This window comes from Lytechinus pictus, chromosome 5, assembly GCF_037042905.1.
Source record: "Lytechinus pictus isolate F3 Inbred chromosome 5, Lp3.0, whole genome shotgun sequence".
Lineage (NCBI taxonomy): Eukaryota > Metazoa > Echinodermata > Echinoidea > Temnopleuroida > Toxopneustidae > Lytechinus > Lytechinus pictus.
In genome coordinates this window covers 26,272,196-26,298,274 of record NC_087249.1, presented here as the reverse complement: position 1 = coordinate 26,298,274, position 26,079 = coordinate 26,272,196, and the positions used below count along the sequence as shown (strand labels likewise).

The window sequence follows — 26,079 nt, the reverse complement described above, 5'->3', positions numbered from 1 at the left end:
TAACATCAGTCTATGTTCATTTCAAGCTTATACCAAGAAATTTCAGCTTGAGCTTGATCGCGCTTGCATTTTTTGTTCGCATTATTTCTCCAGTGAGATACGTTTTCTGTTCATGACTCAAGCTTACGATATTTTAGGTCGGTATATATATTTATATATATATATATGTATATATAATATTATGTTCGTCAAAATAAGGATTAAAAGTAAGCCTACTAATTTCGATTCTTAGGACTACCACTGTCTCCCAATCCAATATGGTAATTTAAATTTCCGCCCGTCCCTACTTGACAATTTATATATAATTTGTTTTGACTTATCAAACAATGCAGGAACTCATGCCCCATCAAATATCCCAATAAAAACAGGAATACAATAACAGAGTACAAATAATGAACAATGATCTGATAAGAAGGGCAAGAATTATGTAACTGGATGTATCCGATTTCTTGATGATGATGCGGGTGATGATGTAGCTGCTTGTGAAATCATGCCATGTAATTAGTTTTGTGATAGGCCTACATACAAGCCACGTTTATAAAACTTCCACAATCATATCACAATCACTGTAGAAAAACATTTTTTGAGCATCTTTTCATTTTTTCAATACTTTTATTTAATATTAGATAGATGGCTCATTCATCCGATGATCCGCGTCCAACGCAGAATGACGGCACAATTTGGGGATTTCCCCATTTCTCCCCTTCCAGCTTGAAAATGCCGATTTGCATACTCACAAAAAAAAATTGTAGCAAAGAACAGTAATTTTAGATCTTATTGCTTTACTCTTTGTATAATAATAATAAATAATAATTTTTTAATAATCAACAAGACATACTTGAAAATATATTATATTATTTAGGGCATTAACAGAAACAGTATTGATGGATGATTGTGACGCAGCCCATTATTGCACTTCCTCGAACTCACTCCTGCAAAAGCTCTGGAAATGCGAATTAAGTACGTAAGATTCTGCCTTGAAAGAAACAGGTAAGACAAACCTTAATCAAAGGATTGATGTTGGGTTATAGATTATTGAGTTTAGTTAAAAATTTTCTTGTCAGCTGATACCACAATCATTTGAAAATTCAACGAAACAAGCACAACTAACTTTAGCACTAGCACTAGCAGCAAGCGTAAATCCAGCTGAGGCTGAGCTGAGCGTTACTTCACTCGCCATACATTGTCATTGCATTGTTTTGCATTCCTTCTGCACACAGCAAGCATATGTGCCGTTGCTTGGCGCTTGGCCCATTCCATTAATTCATGGCTGTTTAACTTAACTACGTTACATTTGGAAGCACTATATCTTGACTGATTTGCTTATCTCCTTCTTACTTAATCATATTAATAATTTGTAACTTAAAAGAATAGCCTTGATTTTTTTCTCAAATCACATTGCTGCAACAAGTTCGTTTTGCTTGCATTTGTTTTTGGGCCTTGGGGTGTTGTCTGTTGACTTTGTTTGTGTGATCAATTGTCACTCAGCCTCTTGTTGTCATTAATTGGTAGAATCATCAGTCTTACTAGATTCTAGATCTTCCCTGAATAAATATTAGAAATAAAGTGGTGTCTGTATTGATGTAGACCAAAAGCTTCAGTCTCTGTATTTTGGTTGTTCCGCTGAACTACGTTGGCTCCACTCACCATACATAGACTGAAGGGGATGGGGCCCCGTATCTACAGCCAACGTATAGTGAACTAGCATTTTATAGATCGCGATTTAAAACTGTTTTTTAAGCAAAATTGAAAGTTTCATGGTTTCCATTATCAGGGAAATATAAAAAACTTAAGTAATTGCATACCTTGGGCCGGAGTTATTGAAAAAAATCCTCTGGATGATTGAGAAATCTGTCATCTAAGACATTTTCACCTGACCTGACGGTTTTTCTTGCAAGTTGCCATCTCGAATGACGTCATTATCGTTATTAACTTAATGTCTCGAATCGATATATCGCGATTATAACTAGTACTAGTACTAGTATAAGTAGTATCGTTTATCTTCGGTTTCGTTCGCATATGGAGCAGATCGTATAATATCGAAAGCAATATCGATATCACATTCGTGATTGTTGACGTTCGTTTGTAAATATTTTATAGTGTGGCTGCCATTTTGACCATTTTTATCGTGTTCAACCCAATTAAACATCGGTAAAGTATATTTTTCATGCCTTTTTCATCTATATCGTTTAAAGTATTTAAACATTTAAATATCAAGTTCTAAAAGTTTGTTGTTTATACATCCTTAGATTGTAAATTCGATGTGTAAAATTACATCAAACTTTGGACTGTGAATTGACAAAAGGGAGGGAATGAGAACACATGCGAGCCCACACGTACACCCTACCGTCGGTAAATGGGGATTACAGTAAAATGTCAGAAATTGTAGAATTAATCCCCAGAAACGACGGTTATTCCTGTCTAGTATTGATGGGATGTCCAAACTTTGGACATTAACAAAATATTCATCAGGGATTCAGGCTAAAATTCATTCTCAAAATATATTATACAAAGCCAATTCAAATTGACGGCAAGACTGTAAGCTAATATTGACAAGTATGTCAAGGTGAAAGGGTTTGGTGGTTATAATGGTGGCTTTTCATAACAGCAATTTGGCCAAAGAAGAAGGTTTCACCCACTCATTCAATGAACAAGGTTATGATATAACCTTGTTCTCTGTTACTACTCCCTGCCCCCTTTTTTAGACCTAATTTTCAGTTCTGTAGATACTGTACAAGCTGTTATTTTCGCATACAGAATTTTTCGCGAATCGCGGGGGTCCCGACATTTTCGCGAATCGCGGGGGTCCCGACATTTTCGCGGGTTGTTAAATTCGCGATGGGAAGATGTACAAAACATTTCCACAGCATTCCTAAGAAGCAAAACTAGTGGAAATTACGTGCAAATTCATACTCTTCAAAGTATCATGCTGATGTGTCTCTTGTACATAAATATGTCCCTGTAAAAACAGTTACAAACTGTGGAAAAAGGTGGCTTGAATTTCACCTTTTTTTACCTTTAGTTCTGAAAATTCATCATGCCACAATTTGATCTGTAATCTACAGGGTTTAGCAATCTTTGGAATTTGTGATTTGTTCGATTCATTTTTCAAAAAGTTGGTAAAAGTGCAAAAATTTGGAATTTTGTGAACAGAATCTTCACCTCTAAAAGCTCTGGTCATGTGACTTATGAATATTAATGAGTATGCAAATAGCTGCCAATACGTGTGTATAGAGTCAATTAGATGAAAATAAAATCAAATTATTTCATGAAAAATACATTTTGATATTACAGGGAGTGTATGAATATTGATAAAATGATATTAGAAAATAGTTTAGGCTCTGATTTTGTTTGAGAAATTTAAAAAAGTGAAATTCTAGCTAACTTTTTGAATCACTAACTGTACTTTCTAAGCCTTATTTTTTGTACATATACAGGTGCATATCTCCAATCTCTCACTACACAAGATGTTTTCTACAGTAAAGCTTTGCTGTTACGGACATTGGCACTGACTAAGAAATGTGTCAATATTTTCGCGTGTTGTTAAATTCGCGGCCGATCGGCAATTCGCGAAATCCGCGAAAATAAAACCCCCGCGAAAATAACAGCTTCTACAGTACTCCAAATGACAATCTGTAAGTGCAGTTCAGAAGTCACCCAGCCCCGTTTGCAAGACCCCCGCTACGAGACATGTCAGTTCCCCAGCCCTGCCAAAATTGTCAAGCGCGAGCAGGGCATGCGAGAGATGCACATTCGGCTTCGCAACTCCCTACATTATAACTAGTAGCCGCTCCATGCATAGCTAGCACATTCACAGTGCTATGGTGCACCGTACCTACAGTGCCGCGATCCCGTTCCGTAGACCCTGTTTTTCACACACCACGGTACATATTCAGTTCCCAAGGGCCAAGACCCCATACTTTACCCTTTTAGTCAGTTCCTTAGACCCCCATTTCAGAGTTTTGTGAGGCACACTCCCATCAAAAAATAATTTCAGTGCCCCCCCCCCGCCCCGGAGAGGGCATACACAAAAATAAGCCCGATATTCAAGTTTTTTTTTTTAGGAATAATATCTTGCAATCTTCAAAGTACTTAATGTATGTAATTCCATCTTTTGGGAAACTATTTTTTATGATTTTACAACTGATTAATAAGCATGATCAGTCCTCAAAATGTTTTACATATAACAGAAAATAACTTCTTCCTTCATAGCATCTCCTTTAAAAAGATCCTCTCCAATGTCAGAGAGTCAAAGTTAATAAATGCATGTCCTGGAATAACTTAACTTCTTCATATTATTAATAATCAATCATATTAAAAGAAGTCTTGGACACATCATGAACATGACATTGATTAAATTAGAGATAGTTTTGTAAGCACTCTTCTCTTTTTTATAAAATTCCATGGTCCTTTTATGACCTTGACTTTCTCAATGACAAGCAAAATACAAAAAATTAACATTAATCAAAATTATTTCCACTTACAGTTTGACATCTGTGACTTAATGCAGGAAATCATCAGGAAGGCCTCAAATGTCAGTAGTGATGTTTTTGATGCTTTGACATGGAAAATGCAGTGCTATCTAAATTCAAGTCTAAAAAACTTACATTTTTCAACAGCATTTCTGAACCAATTGACCTATTGGTCCTCCCAGTTTGACTTCTGAGCAAACAGTGAAGCCTAAGTGCTTGGTAATGCAACCCACCCAATAGTCTGCACCATCCCGATTTTCAAATTAGCGCGCTATTTCTGATCCGGCAAATTATCCCGATCTGAACAATCTCGAGATTATTTGCAATGGAGACGCAATTATCGCGCTAGTTCGTAGGATTAATCTCGAGATTGCAATCCCAAGTCAACTTGGGTTATTTGCAAAATAGCGCGCTATTTTACGAATTATCGCGCTAATTTGTAGGTGCAGACGCACTCAGGATTATTTATTCACGGCGTCAGACCATAATGCATCAATGTTTCGCTCGAGCAGGAATCACTCTTCTTGCGATGGTGGAGACGGGCTTTCTTGAATCTCAAGATTAATCGCGAAGAGGGCCGATCGGGCTAAAATCTCGAGATTGAGCAAATTCGGGATGGTGCAGCACCGCCTAATGTGAAAGAGAGTGCGGTGGAGCCTGACAATGGTTTATTCATTCCCAGGCCTTAATTGTGCATGACAATAGGGGATATCATAGGGGAAGAAGGTTGCATCCTTAACGGAAGGTTGAATCCTTAACAGCTGTTTTCATCCATTGTAAATTAAAATACATAATAGATAATAATAATACATATATAATATCTTTCATTTTGATTAAATGCTCAAGGTACATAGAAGAGAGCAAAACATAAAAGTAAAGAGAACTAAAGAGAAGTACAAGAAATGAGGAAAAATGTCAAGTCTTCAAACCTAGTAAAGGTCTGCTGGTGAACAAATGCAATTTTAGGTTGTCCTTAAAGGTGTAAATGAACTAACCTCACAGATATTTCCTAAACATTTTACTAATGTAGGGGCCAACTCTGTGGAATCCTCTTCCACAGAGTTTGGAAACCCAGATGTCAGCAACCACCTCAGGGGCAATCTGAAGACATGAAGATTTTTTGACAGGCAACCATTTATGTATTCATTGTTAAAGTTTGTACCTGTAATGTATATTATTTTCTTGTCTTATGTGCTCTGAAGCACATTGAGCATCTAATTAAGATGGAAAGAGTGCTATATAAATCATTTGAATTATTACTATTATTATTTTAATATTATTCACATATGTTTAGGAAATGTATAATTTATTTAACACTATGAATCTTAAATTTCTGTACTGAGAAATTCAACAGCCTTACACTTCCGATATTGGAAGACTTCCAAATTTTGGGTACACCAAACTGTTTTTGGTCCCCAAATGCCCTGTTGTGAGTCTGATTTAATTCTCCATATATTATCCTGTTGCATCTAGATCTTTCTAGTATTTCTTGGAATGGAAACCTGAAGGTGAGTTAGGAAGATCATTGACAGGTCTGCTGCACTCACATCAAATTACTGGACTTCATCCTTCAAAATTCTCTGTTCACATCTGACCACTGATTTCTGACCTGTACAAGATGGACCAATCAATTGACCCTGAGATGGTCATTGATGAACTGCCTCTTCCTACTCTCTTCAAGCTGTCTGATCTACTTGATATCCCTGATGGCAGGGGGAGGCCATATTGGAAGGAACTCATAGCCGTGTTGCCCGGAAAAATGTACTCGTGAGTACCTACAGTGAATTTCATTCTGTCTTTATTATAAATGTAGATCTTGTGTCGTGTGTCAGAGGAGTTCCACCATGAGGAACTGATATGATTTCCATTGTTGAATTTGTTATTGAGATGGCAATGGCATGTAACATAGTATAAAGGGGAGCTCGGTGATTTGAAATGATTTAAAGACAAAATTTGACATGATGTTTTTTTCTAAATGTAGGTTGACTTTATTGGTTTTTTAAGTTTTTTTTTTTGCAAATTGCACACATGCAAAATTGTCTGCTTGAGAAACATCTTCATGTTTCTATTCCAGCTAAAGTAATGCAGAAAAATGAGAGACCTATCCTGGCCTTCAATATTTCAGCTGCTCTTAAATTTATTTTCAGTTTTACAAGCAACTTTTTGCAGATTTAATTTGAATAAAAGTGCTCTTAATCATAATAAGTTTAAGTAATGACTGTTACAAATGTCAAACCATTTTTAACACTATAGTATAAATTAATATGAAATGGTTTGTATTTTGTGTAATAAAATACTTAAGAAATTATGTATGTTTGACATTGGCTACCCTGCTCTTATTTTTATAATTTTTCAAATTGGCTGTTCTCAAGCTAGCAAATGCCTTTAATATTTGACACCCTTTTTTTTCTTTGCAGAGATATACAAATCAACAAATTTAGTATGGCTGGTTTGAGATTGAATGGAGACAGCTCTGCATACACTTTATTGCTAGACTTAGGCAAAAGACACAACAAGACAGTCAAACAATTAGCTTCTTACCTAGATAAACTACATTATGAGGCAGCTCTTCTACTTATCAAAGCACCAGGTACGTAAGTGTGTACTGTACGTGTAATTTAGTTTGTAAACATGTGTTTGAAACGATTACTTAATCTGGGGACTAATCATTCATGTCACCTTCTGAAAAACGGTCAAAGCCCTAACCCAGGGCTTGAATCCCAGACCTATCAATCGGCTTGTATCTAGTACATGTCATGTACCATATCACTTGAGAACACTTGGGGATGTTGCATAATGTTGGTAAGTTTCACATGACTTTTAAGGATGTTCCACAGTTAAAATGAAATCCATGTCATTTTCACCAAACTTTGCACAAATACTTTAGCACCTAAATATTCCAAATGTGCAAAAATTAACATGGGTTCATGTGCTTGATTTTCTTGGATATTAGATAAGGCACAACAACTGCATAAACATTACATAACAGAGAGTAGATATTGAGTTTGCTTTGTATGTGAAAACCCAAAATACACAATACCTTTGTTTTCATCTCAATGAGGCATGAAAAAAAGGTCTATTTTCATAAACAATTCATATCAGGGTGATTTTTCGTAAAGCAGTTTTCACTTACAGATGACTGTACGAACGACTTTATATAGGGATATATATAACACAAGAACATATCACAATTGTGCGTTAAGGACATTCCCCATTTATGTTTTTTGCGCATCCCTGTCTGCGCATATTTTATGCCATGCGCGTTGACATCACAATAAGTGAACAGGTGAGTAATCAGTTACAGGTATCAGCTAATTTTTCCAGTCATCTGTACTCTAACAGCAAATCTTGATGTATATTTTACGAAGCTATTAGCTAAAAATATTTTATGGACCAACTTTTCAAACGGCTCAAACGCAGACCGTCATGCAGCCTATCAGAGTTACATGTAGGAAAGCTATTGGATACAGTTGGGGATAATGCCGGACAAAACTGCAGATTGATAATCACCTACTAGAGGATTAAACATGTCATGGAGATACTGTCAGCTATTTGTAGTTCGATAAATGACCAAGGGGATACACATTATATTTACTGTGTTGGAAAGCTGCACTATGTATGGGCATTTCAATTCCTAACAACATCTGGTCAAACTGCTAATTCTCCCGCAAGACTGAAAGTCTTGTTTTCTTTATGGAGCTGTGACACAAGGATTTAACATTTTGTTCATTGGCTTATTAAAAAGAAACATGACTTTCATCTTGCCTTACCAATAAAGCCATCTTGTGGAACCCTTATTAAAGGGTGGAGAACTGGCCGCATTATGTCATTCAGCAATACCTGGAAGCTTACCAATGTGAATAGGAATGACTTGATGAACTAGTAAAAGATAGATCAAACTGGAGGAAGCGCAGTCCTTAAGAGGATAGGGGCAGTACTACAGTGGTAAAATACTATGTGGAAATGCACATGCAATCCCTCAATGAAGTCCCATGATAAAAACTCAGCGTTGGCAGTATATAGAGTAAATTGTTCATTTTTGTGGAACTTAGACAAAAAAAAAATTGTTCATTGTGGAATTTTAGAACATCATAGTCTGGCTTTTATAAAGTCTACTTGACGAGCAAAATGAAAAAGAAAATAGTTGGTTCTAATCTATGTGGGTTTTGTTCTGAGAAGTTTTAACAAATTAGGATTTAGAGGACAATTAGAAAAACAAAGGAAATCTCATTTTCAGCAGATTTTTTTTCACTTGATACTGCTAAAAAGACACTTAATGTACGTAATCGCCGGATTATGTTGGACGGCGGAACACACCAAATGATATATTGATTAGGTAAAAATTAAGGAATGGAGAATTGAACAGCATTTTCTTGATTTAAATTTAAGTATTTATCATTTAAAATTCTAATGAATTGATCTATCAATATAATCAAGAGATCACCATGCAGTCATATTGAACTTGTACCAATCAATAAACACCTTTGCTTTGAATACAGACATGTTCATGAAATTTGTAGGATCGATCACCACCAGTGTGCTTTTAAATGTGTAGGCCCCCCTTGCAAGTATATTACTTTGTATGTATTTAGATGTGGGTGTGGGTGCATGTGTATGTCCGTGAAAATATACAAAAAGTTGTAAAAAGCATCATTAAATAATTAAATCATTGAAGCAAATTATTTTTCTGTCTTTAATAATCAATACTTTGAGAGATCTCTTAACAAAACATGTACAAAACAAATGGTAGGAAATACAAAGAAATGAATGAGAAATCCAAAGAGCAATAAAACACATTAGTATTGACTGTAATACTATATTTTAGGGCCAGAAGGTTATTCATAATGATGTGAATGCTCTCTGTACCAAAAATAATGAACGTTTTGAGCTGAGTTATCAAGCGATATAATATTGCAAAATATGCATACATTTTGCATAATTAATTAATTATACATAAAAATAGCAAATTTTCACAAATGAAACACATTGCAGTATGTACATGTATGCAGGATTCTGAATTGTCAATATGATCTTTGAAAATGAGAGCCAATATTAGATAGAATCTTGTAGAAAGAAGATCATAAATGGCCGCAATTTGGCAGCCATTTTATTTATGCAAATGAGGTGGTTGAAACCAGAGAAATCAGTGTGGGAACAGGTCTAATCAGATTCAGAACATACATGTACATGTAGGAATTGTGTAAAATAGTCAAAAATAAAAATAAAAATAAAAAATAGTCAAAAATCAAAAATACCTCTTTGACAATCTATTATCTTAGTTAAATTAGAAAGTTTTTTTCTTCCATATAGTCTATTATGTTTTACATGTATCTCGTAGTTGGCCACCCTAGTCATGTGTGTTTGCGTGTGTGTGTGTGTGTGAGTGTGTTTGTGTTTATGCTGACACTTGTTTAATGTCGCATTTTGTACATATTTGTAGTCGATATATCTGTTTATTATGTATTCTCCTTTGTCATTTTATACATTTAGATCTACATCTTATTTAGAGGTATAGGGCCCCACTCACAAGCTGTGCTTCTTCGGGGTCCTAGAAAACCGTTCATATTGTATCATGTATTCTTTTGTACCATCTGATCATTGATTTGTACTCATAATATGTCTGGTTTTTGAATAAATTGAACTTGAACTTGAGTCCTGTGCCCAACTTTTACCACAAAATGCCTCTAGAAGTTTTTACTACAGGCCTCTTTTTTCAATAATAGCTCTAGTTTATACATGTATAGAGTGAAGAGGAGATATGGTTATTTGCAAACATTAGAGTAATTTTATAGAGATAACATTTGCCTGGGAATAATTGATACAGAAAATTATTTACCTTGTGAGACTTTCCCTTACTACATATTGCTGTACGGTTCCTTATTTGGCAAGTGCTTGGATTACCTGGGGTCCGTTGCAGAAAGAGTTGCGTTTAAACGCAAGTCAAAAAATTAATCGCAAGTCCCAAATGCGCGCTGTTGATTGGTTGAAAATCAAGTTGCGCATGATTTTTAAAGTTGCGCATGATTTTTAAAGTTGCGATTGATTGCAACTCTTTCTGCAACGGGCCCCAGGAGATATAGCCTATAGTTGCGGCACTTGTAAATTGATTGACAGTTTGAGAGAATGGAAATATAAATTGTTGAAATATGTATTGTATTAAATATGTTTGTGCAGCAACATCATTCCAAGCGAGTCTCAGCAATTATTTTCTGAAGTTAATAAGCTGACAGCAATGTATGATAGGTGAACATATCACATGGTAATCCCTTGTTTACTTGAATGTGTGAATAAGAAATTGTATGTTGTCAAATCCATCACATTACTGTAAGATCTTGAAGGATAATCTATATAATAAACTACAAGTTTTGTATTAAGTATAGTGAGTGATTGTATTACCGACCGGCCTTGTATTACCGAACGCGCGCATCGTACGCGTCAGAAAATAATTTCATACGCTCAAAACTTTGTAACATCCTTTCAAAGGGAACTTGAACAGAAAGATGATGAAAAATTGTCAAAAACACATTTTCAAAGTCTTAATATTCTAAAAATAATAAAATATGCTCAAAATAGCTCATCAGTGACTTTGTTTTTTTCACAACTTTTCCCACAGAAAACACACGTTCGGTAATACGATACCTTTTCAAGTGACCAAAATATTTCACATGCGAAGAGGGGTCAGATTGGAAGCTAATATCATAAAAGGGACAAACGATTTTGGCAAAATTTTTACATATTTATTTTGTAGGTAATTGTGTATTTATGGTGGAAGTTTGGTGAATTTTATGAGAGTAATGTGTTTGATATGATTGAATTCATGAAAAGTGTTCAGTAATACGATCCACTACCATAATTCAAAAAATTTTGCACAGCATTTCAGCTACAACTGCTAGCCTTCATTGGACAATGTAGATCCTGGTGTGATTATATCTCAAATTACAGTCACCCAAAATGATTGCCCCTGGATGTGCCTCCTGATTGGTGGGCTCATCTATCTGAAATGTTTGTATCCTTGGTGTTTGGTCTTGTCAAAATGTGTCTTTTTGCTGGTACAAAATGTATTATGACGTTATTAGAGATTAAAAAAAAAAAACCATCAGAAATGTGCTTATGTAGTATTAGCCTTAAGGCAGGTTGATTGCTTGTAGGGCATGATTGACCTAAATGTCCCTCCTTTCACTGGCTGTGGATATTTTGCATGCCCTTTGTAATAATTCACATTTTTGCCGCAAGAAAACATGTGCCCATTTGAAAAATGAACCTGCCTCCAAAACATCAACATTTTAGGCCTGTACATGACTTTCCAGCTAAACTGAAATCTTTTTTCTCTTCCTCTGCAGAGCAACTCTCAATTATTGATAGTCCATTATCATCTAGTATAATGACAGGAGATACAATCAAGTTTGCATGCAAAGCAAAAGGTTTTCCATATCCCAGGTGAGTCCATGGGACCATCAAAGTGTATTTAAAAAAAATATACTGCTTCAAAACCCAGGTTACACCTCACCTAAAAAAAAAATATGGATGGGAGAGTAATATATAGAAGGGATATTCATATTATAAGAGGGTCCTGCAATTGTGTATTCCTTTTTTTTTTTTGGGGGGGGTTCCTCATTGTTTGTGGATATACATTTATATCTAGAGGTAGATCTGATGACAGGAGGATGGATAGTTTGTTATTTAGTTGTCCTGATGCAATTATCGGTGTCAGTATGAAGCAAAACTACTTTCAGATGCATTCTAACTGCATTCATCTATCACTGGAGACTGCACATCAATATGAGATACTAATCTGTTGGCCAATTCTGGTCAGCTTTAGCTGTACAGTTGTACAATTGAATTAAATAACAGGAATCATTGGGTACCCTTGATATACCATCATGAACGTCGAGAACACATCCAGTTTGCTTAAATGTTTCAAAATCAATGCTGCTATAAGGAATGCAGAGTTGAGAGTAAATATCCATACCACTTTTTGTTGTGTTGGTTTCCAGACTTTGTATCAAATATTTCAGAAAAATCATTTTTGGTTTATTGATTATATTTATAAAATTGTATATAAAGTGATGCCTTTTCCATATATGGCATATTTCTGTCTTTGTGCATTAATCCTCTATATATTGCATGTATGTCAAAGGGGGAGACTGTCCTAGTTTCCAATTATGGCACACATAATTTTGTTTTTCTTTCCTGATTATTGATATTTTTGGGGATATTAAAACAGAGTTTTGTTACTTCAGCAGCGAATCATCGTTTCCCCCCAGAAGCCCCATTTCTCCTACAACACTGGACCCCTTTTACCAAAAACATAAATGTTGGCGATATATAGAAAATATCCAAACTTTTTCATCATCATTGCAATGTATACATGAATACCCAGTGTGGCTCGTGTTACTCAACTATGATCGCTGAATCATAAACTACTCAAATTCATATTCAGAATCATTTATAATTAATTTTTGACCCAAAGATACCAGTGGTACAGGGCTCATACAAAGGATGGCGAAGGAGATGAAATCATTTACGATGAAGTCAGCGGTGCGGTCGACTCAGTCCTTGAAATCCAAGCTGCAGATTGTAGTCATTCTGGGGGTTATTGCTGTAAAGTCTACCATATACCCAATGGCAAGGAGTGTTCAAAGTTCACAGACTGGGCCTACCTCACTGTACTTAGGAGATCTTCAGGTTGGTTTTAAAAGATTTTATTTTGCCAAAGCACACTGCATTCAAAGAGAAAGAAGTGTCAGTAGGGTTTGAAGCAGAAAGATCCACTTATTGAAGGAAAATGTTTGTTTGAAATTGAAAAATGAAAGACATCTTGATTATATACAATATACTTCCCATCTTACTGTATGATTGGTCAGAAACTAATTATGAGATAAAATTTAACTTTTCTACCCTTTTGAATGCACGCAATTTACAATTTGATACCAAATATTTCTTTTGCTTAAACGCACAGTTAGATTTGTTTACTTCCATTCTTTCTTGTGAAAATCACAGGTCCACCTAGCACTAGCCCAGGTGGGCAAATCCGAGCCCCACCGGTGATCAGATACCACCCAGAGGCAAACCTCAATGTAAACCAGGGGCAGGAGTTGGTATTGACATGCAGGGCTACCGGTTGTCCCAAGCCAGAATTTCAGTGGTTCAAGTACGAGGACAACCCCAAGACAGGTGCAGTCGAGAGGAAGCTCATCGAAGGATATAATTCGGAAGTTCTACAGGTTTGTGCTGTTTGTTTTATATCTTAATTTGTGAAATATCTTACTTTAGTTAATGTTGTGGCTCGGAAGGAAAACCTGGCTTGAACCTTGACCTGGCCGACCGAAAGACTTTATAGCAAAATTTATTTCCGGGTCTTGGATCAACCCTAACTCGGAGCCACCGCACAAAGCTGCCACTGCAGCTAGCTGTGCCTACAAGCCTAGCCTCGCTTGGTGCATGCTACCGCTAGTGCACTTTCGCATCCTGTGATGTTACAAAACTAATTTCACCTTAAATTTTGTCTGAATTTATTCCCAAGTATTGATACTAAACCAATTTTCAGCCTCATCGAACATCAGGAACAGCTTTATTTTGGCTTCGATCTTAATGTCATTATTTAAATTCTCACTGCAGCACATATCAAAGCTAGTTTACAGTGGACTAAGAATCTCAGTCCACAGCATACTTGCTTGATATGGGCCGAAGTTATTGATCGATTATGACAAAAGTGAAGTCAATGATCGTATCATTGCCCTTTACATGTATGTTCGTTTGACTAAATCTGACCAAGAATTTGAATGACTTTAAGATCAAAGCCGAAATAACAGCTTAATAAAAGCTTGATGCGGCTGAATTAGATATTTGGGAATAAATCCCCGGGGCGGGGGGGTACTCGACCACAAAAGTAGTAGGTATGTGTTGCGGGCGAGACAAAAAACGGGGGCTCTGGAGCGGGCTTATTATAAAAAGGAGGGTCCTCCTTACGGGCTTTGGAACTACAAATGTTTGTGAAAACGGGGGTCCTTGGAACGGGTCGCCTGCATGTGAGTGCGTATGCATGGAACAGGCATACGTGCATGCAGCTAGACCGGCGACATGGGCGCCGGGTGCGCTCGCGCAGAGGCGATGGTCAGACAGCGCTCTGCTGGCCGCTTTTCACCAAAAATGCAGCTCTTAACGAAAAATATGCGAAGCTTTGGAACGGATTTCTTCTTTTTTCTCGATAAGAAGAAAATGCAATGCTTCCTTTGTTCTTTTTCTCAGTAAGATAAAAATGCTATGCCTTGGAACGGAAATTTGAGTGTAAAAAAGGGGGTCCTCTCCGCGACACATACCCACCACACATTATATACTGAGTGCCCCCCCCCCCCCCTGGGAATAAATCTAAGCTAAGTTCACGCATGGCGGTAAAAGGTTCACATTATCTGGCTGTTTATTTGGTTTTTTTTTTCAAGACATAATTGTTTCCCATCTTTGCTTTTTTAGCTGTCAACCCAGACCGGCTTGGTTGGGGGTAAATATCTTTCAACTCACAGGGCTCCGACTTCCAACCCAGCCCGGCTCCTAACATTAACTGTAGTATTACCAATGCATAATGCACTTTCCTGGAGCTGAAATTTTCCTTTATAGTTTAATTCTGTGTGAGTGTGTGTAAACTAGGCTTCAGAAAATGAGTCTTTTACAGAAACATTTTTCTTGGCACACATGGGTCTTCGAGTGAAGATGTGTATGACACTTTAATTTCAAACGTGTCAGTATTTCTGTGGTAGTGGTATACATGTATCATGTCAGCAAATTGGAAAATCCTTGGAACAATCCAGTGTCTTTAACTTAAGCATCTTTAAACAGCATTCACAATGGAAGAAGAAATAACTCTTTCAGATTGTATCAATGTACATGATGCTTGGCACACAAATTGGTCTTGAATTGAAGATGTGCAAGACACATTTTTTTTTCAATTTGATGGCACTGCTTTACCATGGTAACAATATATTGTAGCAATGATCCCGGAAATCATACTCCTTCTGCTTCTGATAGGTTGCAGATTGTATTTATTTTTAACTATTCTAATCTTTATTTTTTTTCTTCAAAGGTTATGTAATGAAGCTAAGCTTAGGGGCTTGCCTTTCATACAAGCTTTGCTCTTTGTGGCAAGCCCCTCCACATAAATTTTATACACTCAAATCAGCTGAGGTAATTGTTTGTATCAAGTTCCTTAGATCTATAATAATGCTATGTATACTACAGTGTCTGTTACCTGGGGCCCGTTTCATAAAGGACTTGCAACTGTTGTAACTTTGCCATTATGGCAACTACCATGGTAACAGGGCTCAGCAGCCAATCAGAATCAAGATTTCCATGGTAGTTGCCATAATGGCAAAAGTTACAACAGTTGCAAGCCCTTTAAATGAAACAGGGCCTTTGAATGTATTTGACTCGGTGATGTTATATTCATAATATTAAAAAAAAATGTGAAACAGAAATGAATGAATCCGAAATAATTCAAAAGTATATGATCCTCACATTAAAGGCTGTCGTGATAAAGTGGGGGTTCTAATCTCCTCCAGTGGTATGTCTATTTTCATTCCTTTCTCTCTAGTTTGCTCAAGCAACTCTTGGTGACAGCGGTCAGTACATCTGCTATGTCGCCAACACTGTTAGTGGAGCATGGAGCAACACTAGCAACGTGAAAGTGACAACCATGGCCCAGAACCTGATGAGACGTTGCCATATTGAGATCCTAAGGGATCCCATTGATGTTCAGTGTATACCGGGAGCTCCTCAGACGCTGGAATGCTTGGCTTCCTGCAGTACAGCAAAGCTTCACTATCAGTGGTACAAGAATGAGCATCCAATGGAAGGTAATTGACTTTCATATGGTCAAAGTTTTCATTCCTCAAATTGGCCACAAATGTTCATTTATAAAAATCATTTTTATTAGAAGTAATGTGCAACAGTAAAAATAAATGACAATAGCATTGCCAATTTAGAATGGTTAATGATTACATGAGATTTATTTTTTACATTCATATACTGTATTGGAAATTGTGTCAAGTTTTTCAGTATATGTTTCTCTTTCTAATCATATTTAATTTTTTTTATTATTGGTATTTAGGATAGAGAGAAACAGCATAAGTGTTGGCTGCAGTAGACACTACCATCATTTGCATAGATTTAAGACCACCTGACAAATTTGTGTGTATAGCACATGTATATGATTGTAATATACTGTAACAGTTTCATTGAAACTGGCCTATATATCATTTGCGAGTGTTAATTGCATGTTTGATATGAATGGTTAAAGATGAATTAGTTTGAAGAAATTGTCCAATAGCTTGACTAATCCTTTTGTTTGAAAAATATTTTGAATTAAAAATCCTTTTGAAAACAAAAGGATTAGCCAGGCTATTTGACAATTTCTGTGATCTTATTCCCCTTTGACCATTCCTATCAAACACAGAATCAACACCAACAAATTATATTAGGCCAGTTTTTAATGAAACTGTTACAGTTTATTACATGTACTATACTATACACAACACTTAGGTGGCCTTAAACTCTTTTAAATTATGGTACATATACTTCTAGGAGAATGAAACCCTTGAAAACAGTTGACTCATATATGAAACAGAGAATCAATGAAATTCTGAGAAATATTGAAGGAATATTAAGAAAGTTATGAGCATTTCATTGTTGAGATCATTAATGCTTTGGAGATCCTCCAATATGCAATGCAACCAAGATGTGTGATTTCCTACATGAACAACTTGTCAAATTAGATTAGATCATAATGTCATGAAAGGTAGCTGTTGTAAAAAGCTAGTCTTAAACTTTATGCGATACATGTGTCACATTATTAAGCACCGTTGTTATTACCATTATAATTTCATCCATGATGTGCACTTTGGCCTTATGTTAATTTGTGAACCAAAAAAGCTTGCTAATTGTTATATCCAACTATAATTCTATTTTTAATCTGTGTTATGACTTGTATTTTGGCACGGATAGTGAATCTAAAATTATCAGAAACTTTCTGCCAAATGATACATCTTATATTGTAGGTGCTCTTGAGTTAGATGTACCAACATGCATCCATTGATATTTTGAATTTTCCAAATACTTACAGTAGTAGATTACATGCCACTGAGGCAGTACGCCAAGATGAGATAGAATTTAAGAGAGATTTGGTATCTTTGCAACCAGGTGAAACATCACACCAGCTGTGCTTCCCAGAAATGAAAATGACTGATGCTGGCAGGTATTTCTGCCGAGTGACAGCAGACAGTGGACAGTCTGTAGACTCCAAGGTTGCAGAACTGAAGTTCCCCATCCCCAAAGAAAGATTTACAGGTTTGTGTAATGAGGATGATAAGGGAATGTAGTTAATATAGTTACCTATCGGTATCTACAAGGTGCCGTTCTCTTGTGCCCTGTTTCACCAAATTTACTATAAATCAGTGCTTTGCCATGTAATGGTAAATACCCTGGAATTCTTGATTTTGATTGGCTGTTTACATGTAGCGTTGTTACCATGGTAATTACAATTGGATTGCAAAGTTTCTATAAATGGTAAATTTTATGCAAAATGTACTTTTACTAGATGAATAATGTTGAGAGAACTGTCCCTGATATTTGTGGACTTAAGTTGTATTTCATAATTTCTTTTGTATTATACCCTAAGTTTAGTATATTGAGCTGGTTGTTTAGTTACATGTATATATTGAAGGTACATGTATTTTAATAAAATGTCAGACCTAATGTAAAACACCTGTAACAATGAAACATACATGTCTTTCATAATGATTCCAAATTGAATACTTACAGAATTAAAAAAAGGATCTTTGTAGCAAATTAGAATGTGGTCAGTAATCATTAGCAAATGGTCAATGCTTGCTGAATTTAAAGGGTATTTCTTTAGCCCTTCAGAGTGAGTTGTGAAGCAATTGCTAGTGCTCAGCAATTTGTTCCAATCATTTAATTTTTGTCTTGCCCACCAGAGGTGAAGGCGAGACTTAGGGATCCAAATGTCTGTCCGTCGTCCGTCCGTCACAAACCTAATGACACATAACTCCACAACTGTAAGTCGCTTTTCAACCAAACTTGGATGGTAGATGGACTTGGGGGACCTGCATGTTATGCTGCAGTCGGAGGTCACGTGGTAAGGTCAAAGGTCATTTTCAGGTCAACGTTAAAGTTTACATGCAGGTCAAAGTTAAAGTTTACATGCAAGACTCTCTTATGACACCTAACTCCGCAACCGTAAGTTGCTTTTCAACCAAACTTGGATGGTAGATGGACTTGGGGGACTTGCATATAATGCTGCAGTTGGAGGTCACATGATAAGGTCAAAGGTCATTTTCAGGTCAACGTTAAAGTTTACATGCAAGACTCTTATAACACCTAACTCCGCAACCGTAAGTCACTTTTCAACCAAACTTAAATGGTAGATGGACTTGGGGGACCTGCATGTTATGCTGCAGTCGGATGTCACATGGTAAGGTCAAAGGTCATTTTCAGGTCAACGTTAAAGTTTACATGCAAGACTCTTTTATGACACCTAACTCTGCGACCGTAAGTCGCTTTTCAACCAAACTTGGATGGTAGATGGACTTTGGGGACCTGCATGTTATGCTGCAGTCGCAGGTCACATGACAAGGTCATAGGTCATTTTCAGGTCAACGTTAAAGTTTACATGCAAGACTCTCTTATGACACCTAACTCCGCAACCGTAAGTCAACCAAACTTGGATGGTAGATGTACTTAGGGGACCTGCATATTAGGCTGCAGTCGGAGATCACATGGTAAGGTCAAAGGTCATTATCAGGTCAACGTTAAAGTTTACATGCAAGACTCTCTTATGACACCTAACTCCGCAACCGTAAGTCACTTTTCAACCAAACTTGGATGGTAGATGGACTTGGGAACGTGCATGTTATGCTGCAGTCAGAGGTCACATGGTAAGGTCAAAGGTCATTTTTAGGTCAACGTTAAAGTTTACATGCAAGACTCTTATGACACCTAACTCCGCAACTGCAAGTCACTTTTCAACCAAACTTGTATAGTAGATGGACTTGGGGACCTGCATGTTAGGCTGCAGTCAGAGGTCACATGGTAAGGTCAAAGGTCATTTTCAGGTCAACGTTAAAGTTTACATGCAAGACTCTCTTATGACACCTAACTCCTCAACTGTATGTCACTTTTCAACCAAACTTAGATGGTAGATGGACTTGGGGGACCTGCATGTTATTCTGCAGTCGGAGGTCACATGGTAAGGTCAAAGGTCATTTTCAGGTCAATGTTAAAGTTTACATGCATGACCTTATGACACCTAACTCCGCAACCTTAAGTCACTTTTCAACCAAACTTGGATGGTAGATGTACTTAGGCGACCTGCATGTTATGCTGCAGTCGGAGGTCACATGGTAAGGTCAAAGGTCATTTTCAGGTCAACATTAAAGTTTACGTGCAAGGCTCTTATGACAAGTCATTTCACAATGAAGTTTTGGTACAATTCTGTTGCGTGCCCTCGCAAATCACGATATTTCTGGTTATTTTCATAAGTGGGCGAGACACAAAATCACTTTTTCCTTGTTGTGGTAGGAAGTATTTGTTTGTTGTGACTTGAATTTGTTTAAAGCCATTTTATCATACTTACTGACAAAAAATTCAAGCCAGGACCAAGATATACCTCCATATCCTGATTGGATTACAACTAGAAATTACATTTCAACTTAATCTGAAGGGTTTCAGAAGTAATATTGATTTTTAAACAGAAGTATTAAGAGAAAATAAGATCATAACTGACAAGCAATCGACTGATATAACTCATACATCAGGCAAAAGTTTTTCTACATCAACAGCAACAATCTTAATAGTAAAGACTTAAGTGTAAAATTGGCCACAATTGCATTTGTTTTGTTCTTCCAATATAAAGTAGATTAATTTCTTTTAATTTAATTTGTTTAATTGTTTTGTTGATATAGCAACAGACAAGGTGGCCTTACTTATTGGAAACGAGGCTTACAGGTCGGGTGACTTACTGAGCGCGCCCGGTAACGACATGGAGAAACTAGCAAGGAACCTGTATGAAATGCAATTCAAGGTGGTGTCTCTTCTCAATCTTACTGTGGCTGAGATGAAAAAAGCCCTGAAGATCTTCTGTTCATTACTTGATGATGGAGTATATGGTTAGTGCTCCAAAGAGATGCTGTTTTTGTTCCTTTATAATAATAATTATAATATGCGACATTTATATAGTGCTTAGAACAATGTTTCTATAAAGCGATGCATACTATTACCCCGCCTTTAACATGGTTGCGCTGAACAGGCTCTAAAGCATTCAAGGAATTCCTTTTGCTCAGTACCACTTTGATGGAGAGTGGCTGATGTATAACAGCTTGCCTACGGATGCAAGAAATGTAGTGGGATTTGAAACCCGGCCCTTTGGGTTCAAAGTCCAATACTTATGCACTGAGCCCACAGCACCTCTACCAATGTTCAATTATTGATTACTCTCTATGCTGGTATCGTAAAATGAAAATTTTGGACCAAGGGGCTTTAGTGGATTTGCCGGGTGTCAAGTTTGCATGTATGATTGCCTACATGTGTACAATGTTTGTGGTATGCATGGATTGGCAGGAGGAGATGCTGTATTGTTAGTTTACAATGGAAACTTTACACAATAATCTATACTTACATTGTTATTATTGTTTTCATTAATGAAATTGTTATTAATAAATTGTTACTTGTAGTATTGTTAATATCATTGTTACTAATAATACTACTGTTACTATTATTTTTTAAAGCATTTAATCATGGTCTTTTATTTTCATGTAAATTTTGTGCTTTTAATGTAATAGAGCATGCAGTACACCATTTTCTTTCTGTAGATTTCTTACGCTGTTATCTTTCCTTCTTATCCTATTATCTTCCATCTTACCTGTCACCCCTCTACCTATTTCTCCTCTCTTATCTCTTTTATCTTTTTTAGTTACATCTTTGCACATGCTTTGCCTCCACCGTATATGTATTTTTTCCTAACTTCAACTGTCTGTTTTATACTTTGTATTGATAAGCCTATATTTTTGATGATGTTTTTACAACCAATTTGTCAAATCGATTTCTCACAGTTTTATGGAGACAATAAATGCTTATCATATCTTATCTTATTATTATTATTATTATTATTGTTATTATTATTTGTATTATTTTCATATTATTGTCATTGCAATAAGTAATTGTAAGAGAGCAGTAAGAGTGATGTTATATATTCTCCTTGTCACAGGTTTGTTCTACTTCAGTGGTCATGGGTTTGAGAAAAATGGGCAGACATACATGGTTCCTGCTGACGCCCCTACTGGCTACTACCCCAAAGAGTGCATGTGTGCCCAGGAGGTACTGGAAAATATGCAGGGAAGAAATACCGCCCTCAATGTTATACTTCTGGACATCTGCCGCAAGATGTGAGTTTCAAACATCTGTTTACAACCCCTGGGTGTTTGTGCGTGTTGTAGGAGTCTGTTAGAGCTCATTTTGTGATTATTACTACTTTTCACTGTTAAGCCCAGCACACATTATGCGACTAAGAACAAAGTTGCCAATCGCATATCAGTGCAATAGCATTGCAGGTCAGCGCACAAATTGCAAAAGCTCTTCAGCGCGCTGACTCCTTACCTTGACTCCTTACCTTTACACCAAGAATGGCCCCTATCACACCAGTTTTACATTCTCTACATTGGCTTCCTGTCCACAAACGAGTTCAGTTTAAACTTTTATTATTTGCATATCGAGCCCTCAATTGATTGTCACCGCAATATATCCAGGATTCCCTTAGGCCATACAATTCTACCCGCACTTTACGATCTACAGATTGTGAGCTGCTTCAAACTCTCCGTACCTATCATTCCTGGGGAGACCATGCTTTCTCGAATGCAGCAGCCAGGTTATGGAATATGCTTCCTCTCTCACTTCGCTCCATCAAGACATATACTACTTTCAAAGATCACCTTAAGACATACCTATTTAAATTGTAGCTGATTTTAAATGTATTTTGTTGTATTCCATTTATGATTATAAGAAAGATGATTCATCCCTTCCCGTTCTCTGGCTGTTCATGTGGGACCCGGTGTCCTCAGATTGCTAGAGCTCCTGTAAGTTATGTACTGACTGGGTTTACCCCTTAAATTGTCAGTGAACGGGGCAGCTAGAGGGCACGGGGTTCCGCATGATGATGGGCTGATGGATGGGTTGGGGTGAATGAAGCAGATGTGAAATTATTATTCTTACATTGTACTTGTTCATGGTTCTCGTGTAGTATTTATATAAATTTCTATAAAATCTAATTTTTCCATTGTAAAAGAGAACTGTTGCTCGGCTAGCGCCATGAGCGTCTACTGACGGTGTGCGCGCTCTACAAATATACACTATTATTATTATCTCATGGCGCCTATTCTTTTGCGTGTATATTGTCTGCAGCAAATTGGCCATGACGTCATCATGTAGGACAAATCTGATTTCCTGAAATTAGCAAATTCGCTGAAAATTTGAAGAAAGATCTGACATGTCAAATTCTGATATTTGGTTTGTGATCCTACATGTACTGCAACAAAGTGGGTTGCAGTTGCAACACGTTGTAGCTAGGTTGGCGCATACTCTGTGATTTGTTGCAATCAGATCTTGGTGAAATCGCATTAAATAGTGTTCGCTGGGCATTATGTTGTCAGGATCTCTTAGTTTAGATGGGAGTGTTTAAGGACACTCTGGAGAAAGCTCTGTTTACGGTTTGAATATATTTAGCATTTATTCAGAGTCCGTAATCAGCTACAGCTCTCATACTTGACATGGTTCCAAATTTAGTTGAAGTAACTATCAATGAAGCTTCAGACAAAATGGGGGCAATGAATATTATAATTCTGAAGTATGATATTCTATTTCTAAAGTTGATAACTAATGGATGTTCAAACTTTATAGTTGATAATGATGTCTGTTCATGTATATTTTTTTTGAGAGAATGAGTTGTCTCAAATATGAAATAGTTTTTGTTACAGTACATTTGTTTCTTCTTTTCCAGTAATGACATGGCTCAGGGTGAAGTTGAAGTATTCACACCTAAAGTGACAGGAAACACAGTGTATGGATATGCAGCGTGAGTATGGTGCCTTTCATATCTGTTTTATATATCTAACGTTTTAAAGTATATAATTATACAAATTAAATGTATCAATATGAAGTTCAGGAAAAGTGCCCTATGTTTCAATAGACGCAGAGCGTTAAAGGTAGACCAGAGGTGAGAAAAATTCCTATATATATATATATTTTACATATATAAGTATATCTAAAGTTTTAGAATATTATAGTATATCTAAAGTTTTAAAACCAGAAGGTTACGTTGTTCAGTTAACAGACCCTGTTTCTGTTTCACATCTCCCGTAGGAACTGGGCGGCAAAGCTTTCCACTGCTTTCATGCCAAGTTGGTATAACTTATTACATAGGGACCTTTTACATCTAAGTTAATTCAGTCATACTGGCTGACCTTATTGAAGACAAATTATTCTTGTGCGTTTTGGATAAAGTGGAGAATGCGGCAGCATGGGAATTCAAACTCACAACCTCATGATCAAGAGTCCAGTGCTCTCACCACTATTTCTTTTTAATAATTTTTATTGATAATATGCAGATAGAATGCATTGATATTGCCAGATAAAGGAGTATTCAATTGGAATTGCATTGTGGGTATTAGACCAAGTTTTATAGATGGAATGGGTTAGCAACAATGTTGTAATAAGTGGAGGTGCCGTAGCCGAGTGGTTTAAGGCACCTGACTATATACATGGAAAGTCTGGGGGCTCGATCCCTGGCTGCGGCACCTATGCTAGTGAGCAAGGCATTTAATCGGCAATGCTCTTGTATCCTGCATTCAAATAAATGGAAATGCTATACGCATTCTTAATAACTAGGTGTGCACTTGTGTGTTAAAAAAACATTGTTATAATAATATCTGAGCTAGACTAACTGCTTGTAGAACAAGTGAATTTAGACCATTCTCTGAGCAGGCTAACCTAATAAGCCTGTTCACGGTTGTAAACTGCGCACAAGCAGAAAAACGTCATTGGAGACAACCATGAAGGTGGCTTTCAAATTCACTGACATACATGTAGGCATTTGTGATTTGATGATTATTCATGTATTCCTTTCAAAATATTTATCACATCCAAGCTAAAGAGTAATAAATAGAGCCTTCATAATCACTGGTATTTGACAGTATTTTAAACAATAGTCAAATGTGCCAAAGGCAGACAATAAAACAGATTTCCAAACTTTATCCCTGATGTACTATTCTAGTCACCTGGTCTATACAATGCCTTTTGTTCTTAGAATTTGAATACTCTACGGTAAAGCTTACACAACATCTACATTTGAAAATGATAGTGCTTATCCTAATGAAAAATCACAAAGGTCATTTGAGAAAAGTTGATCATGAGCTAACCGTGAACTGGCTTATTTCAAGGTAACATTATGTTGTTTTGCATTGATAAAGGAATATTAATCAAGCTTAAAGCTTAAAATTTCATCAAAATCAAATGTGACATTAAAGATATAACTGCCACAGTTATAAATTGCCATAAACAAACATGAATGACATCACAGTGTTCACTTTTTCTCTTGTATACGATCACATGAAATGTTGATATTTCACCTTTTTTTTTCTTCTATAAAATGATGTTTGACTCTACCTTGAACGTATGTGGTCACTATTATTTTGTAGCATAAATTGATTCAATCAAGAGCTTTATGAATAAACTTTGATATTTCATTTCATAAAATACACACATTTTGATATTTCATTTCATAAAATTCAGAAGAAATAGTTAGTTTGTAACTTGTGTTATACATATATGTTTTCAACTTAAACTGTCAGTGTGATGCTTGTTTTATTTTTTTTCTGTTTCTTCACATCAATATGATGTTGGCTTGGACTTAACCTTAAATAGTAATAAATAAGTCCCTCAATGTGGAGGTTTGTTATTGTTAGTCCCTTCAGTCACATTTTGGCCTTAAATCAGCTATTTTAAAGGACAAGTCAACCCCAACAAACAGTTGATTTGAATAAAAAGAGAAAAATCCAACAAGCATAACACTGAAAATTTCATCAAAATCGGATGTAAAATAAGAAAGTTATGACATTTTAAAGTTTCGCTTAATTTCACAAAACAGTTATATGCACATCCTGGTCTGTATGCAAATGAGGAGACTGATGATGTCATCAACTCACTATTTCTTTTGTATTTTATTATAGGAAATATGAAATATTCTAATTTTCTCCTCATTGTCAAGTGATACAATGATTAACTCCTCCCTGAACATGTGGAATTAGCATTGTTTAATACTATATGGTTCAGTCCAGTTGGTCCTTATTGTCAAATCTATAAAAAATGAAATATTGTATAATTCAAACAATAAAAAACAAAAGAAATAGTGAGTGATGGACATCATCGTTTGACTCACCTAGTTGTGCATATCACTGTTTTGTGAAAAATAAGCGAAACTTTAAAATGTCATAACTTTCTTATTTTACATCCGATTTTGATGAAATTTTCAGCACTATGCTAGTTTGATTTTTCT

The 26,079-nt window shown here is 36.3% G+C and overlaps 1 protein-coding gene across 2 annotated transcripts in view; it reads left to right on the top strand.

Annotated features, from left to right (window-relative positions):
• The first annotated feature begins 895 nt into the window (after positions 1-895).
• Positions 896-26,079, top strand: part of LOC129261611 (mucosa-associated lymphoid tissue lymphoma translocation protein 1-like) — a 37,662-nt gene continuing 12,478 nt past the window's right edge. For both annotated transcript variants that reach the window (XR_010293710.1, XM_064100111.1), the window contains exons 1-11: positions 896-990; positions 5,946-6,239; positions 6,890-7,062; positions 11,813-11,909; positions 12,943-13,157; positions 13,473-13,696; positions 16,057-16,318; positions 17,661-17,807; positions 20,441-20,644; positions 21,742-21,919; positions 23,527-23,601. Coding sequence is in view for 1 of the 2 variants with exons in the window: in XM_064100111.1 (XP_063956181.1) it covers positions 6,091-6,239; positions 6,890-7,062; positions 11,813-11,909; positions 12,943-13,157; positions 13,473-13,696; positions 16,057-16,318; positions 17,661-17,807; positions 20,441-20,644; positions 21,742-21,919; positions 23,527-23,601 (1,724 nt within the window). In the remaining variant the exon portion in view is untranslated. The remainder of the gene's footprint in view (positions 991-5,945; positions 6,240-6,889; positions 7,063-11,812; positions 11,910-12,942; positions 13,158-13,472; positions 13,697-16,056; positions 16,319-17,660; positions 17,808-20,440; positions 20,645-21,741; positions 21,920-23,526; positions 23,602-26,079) is intronic.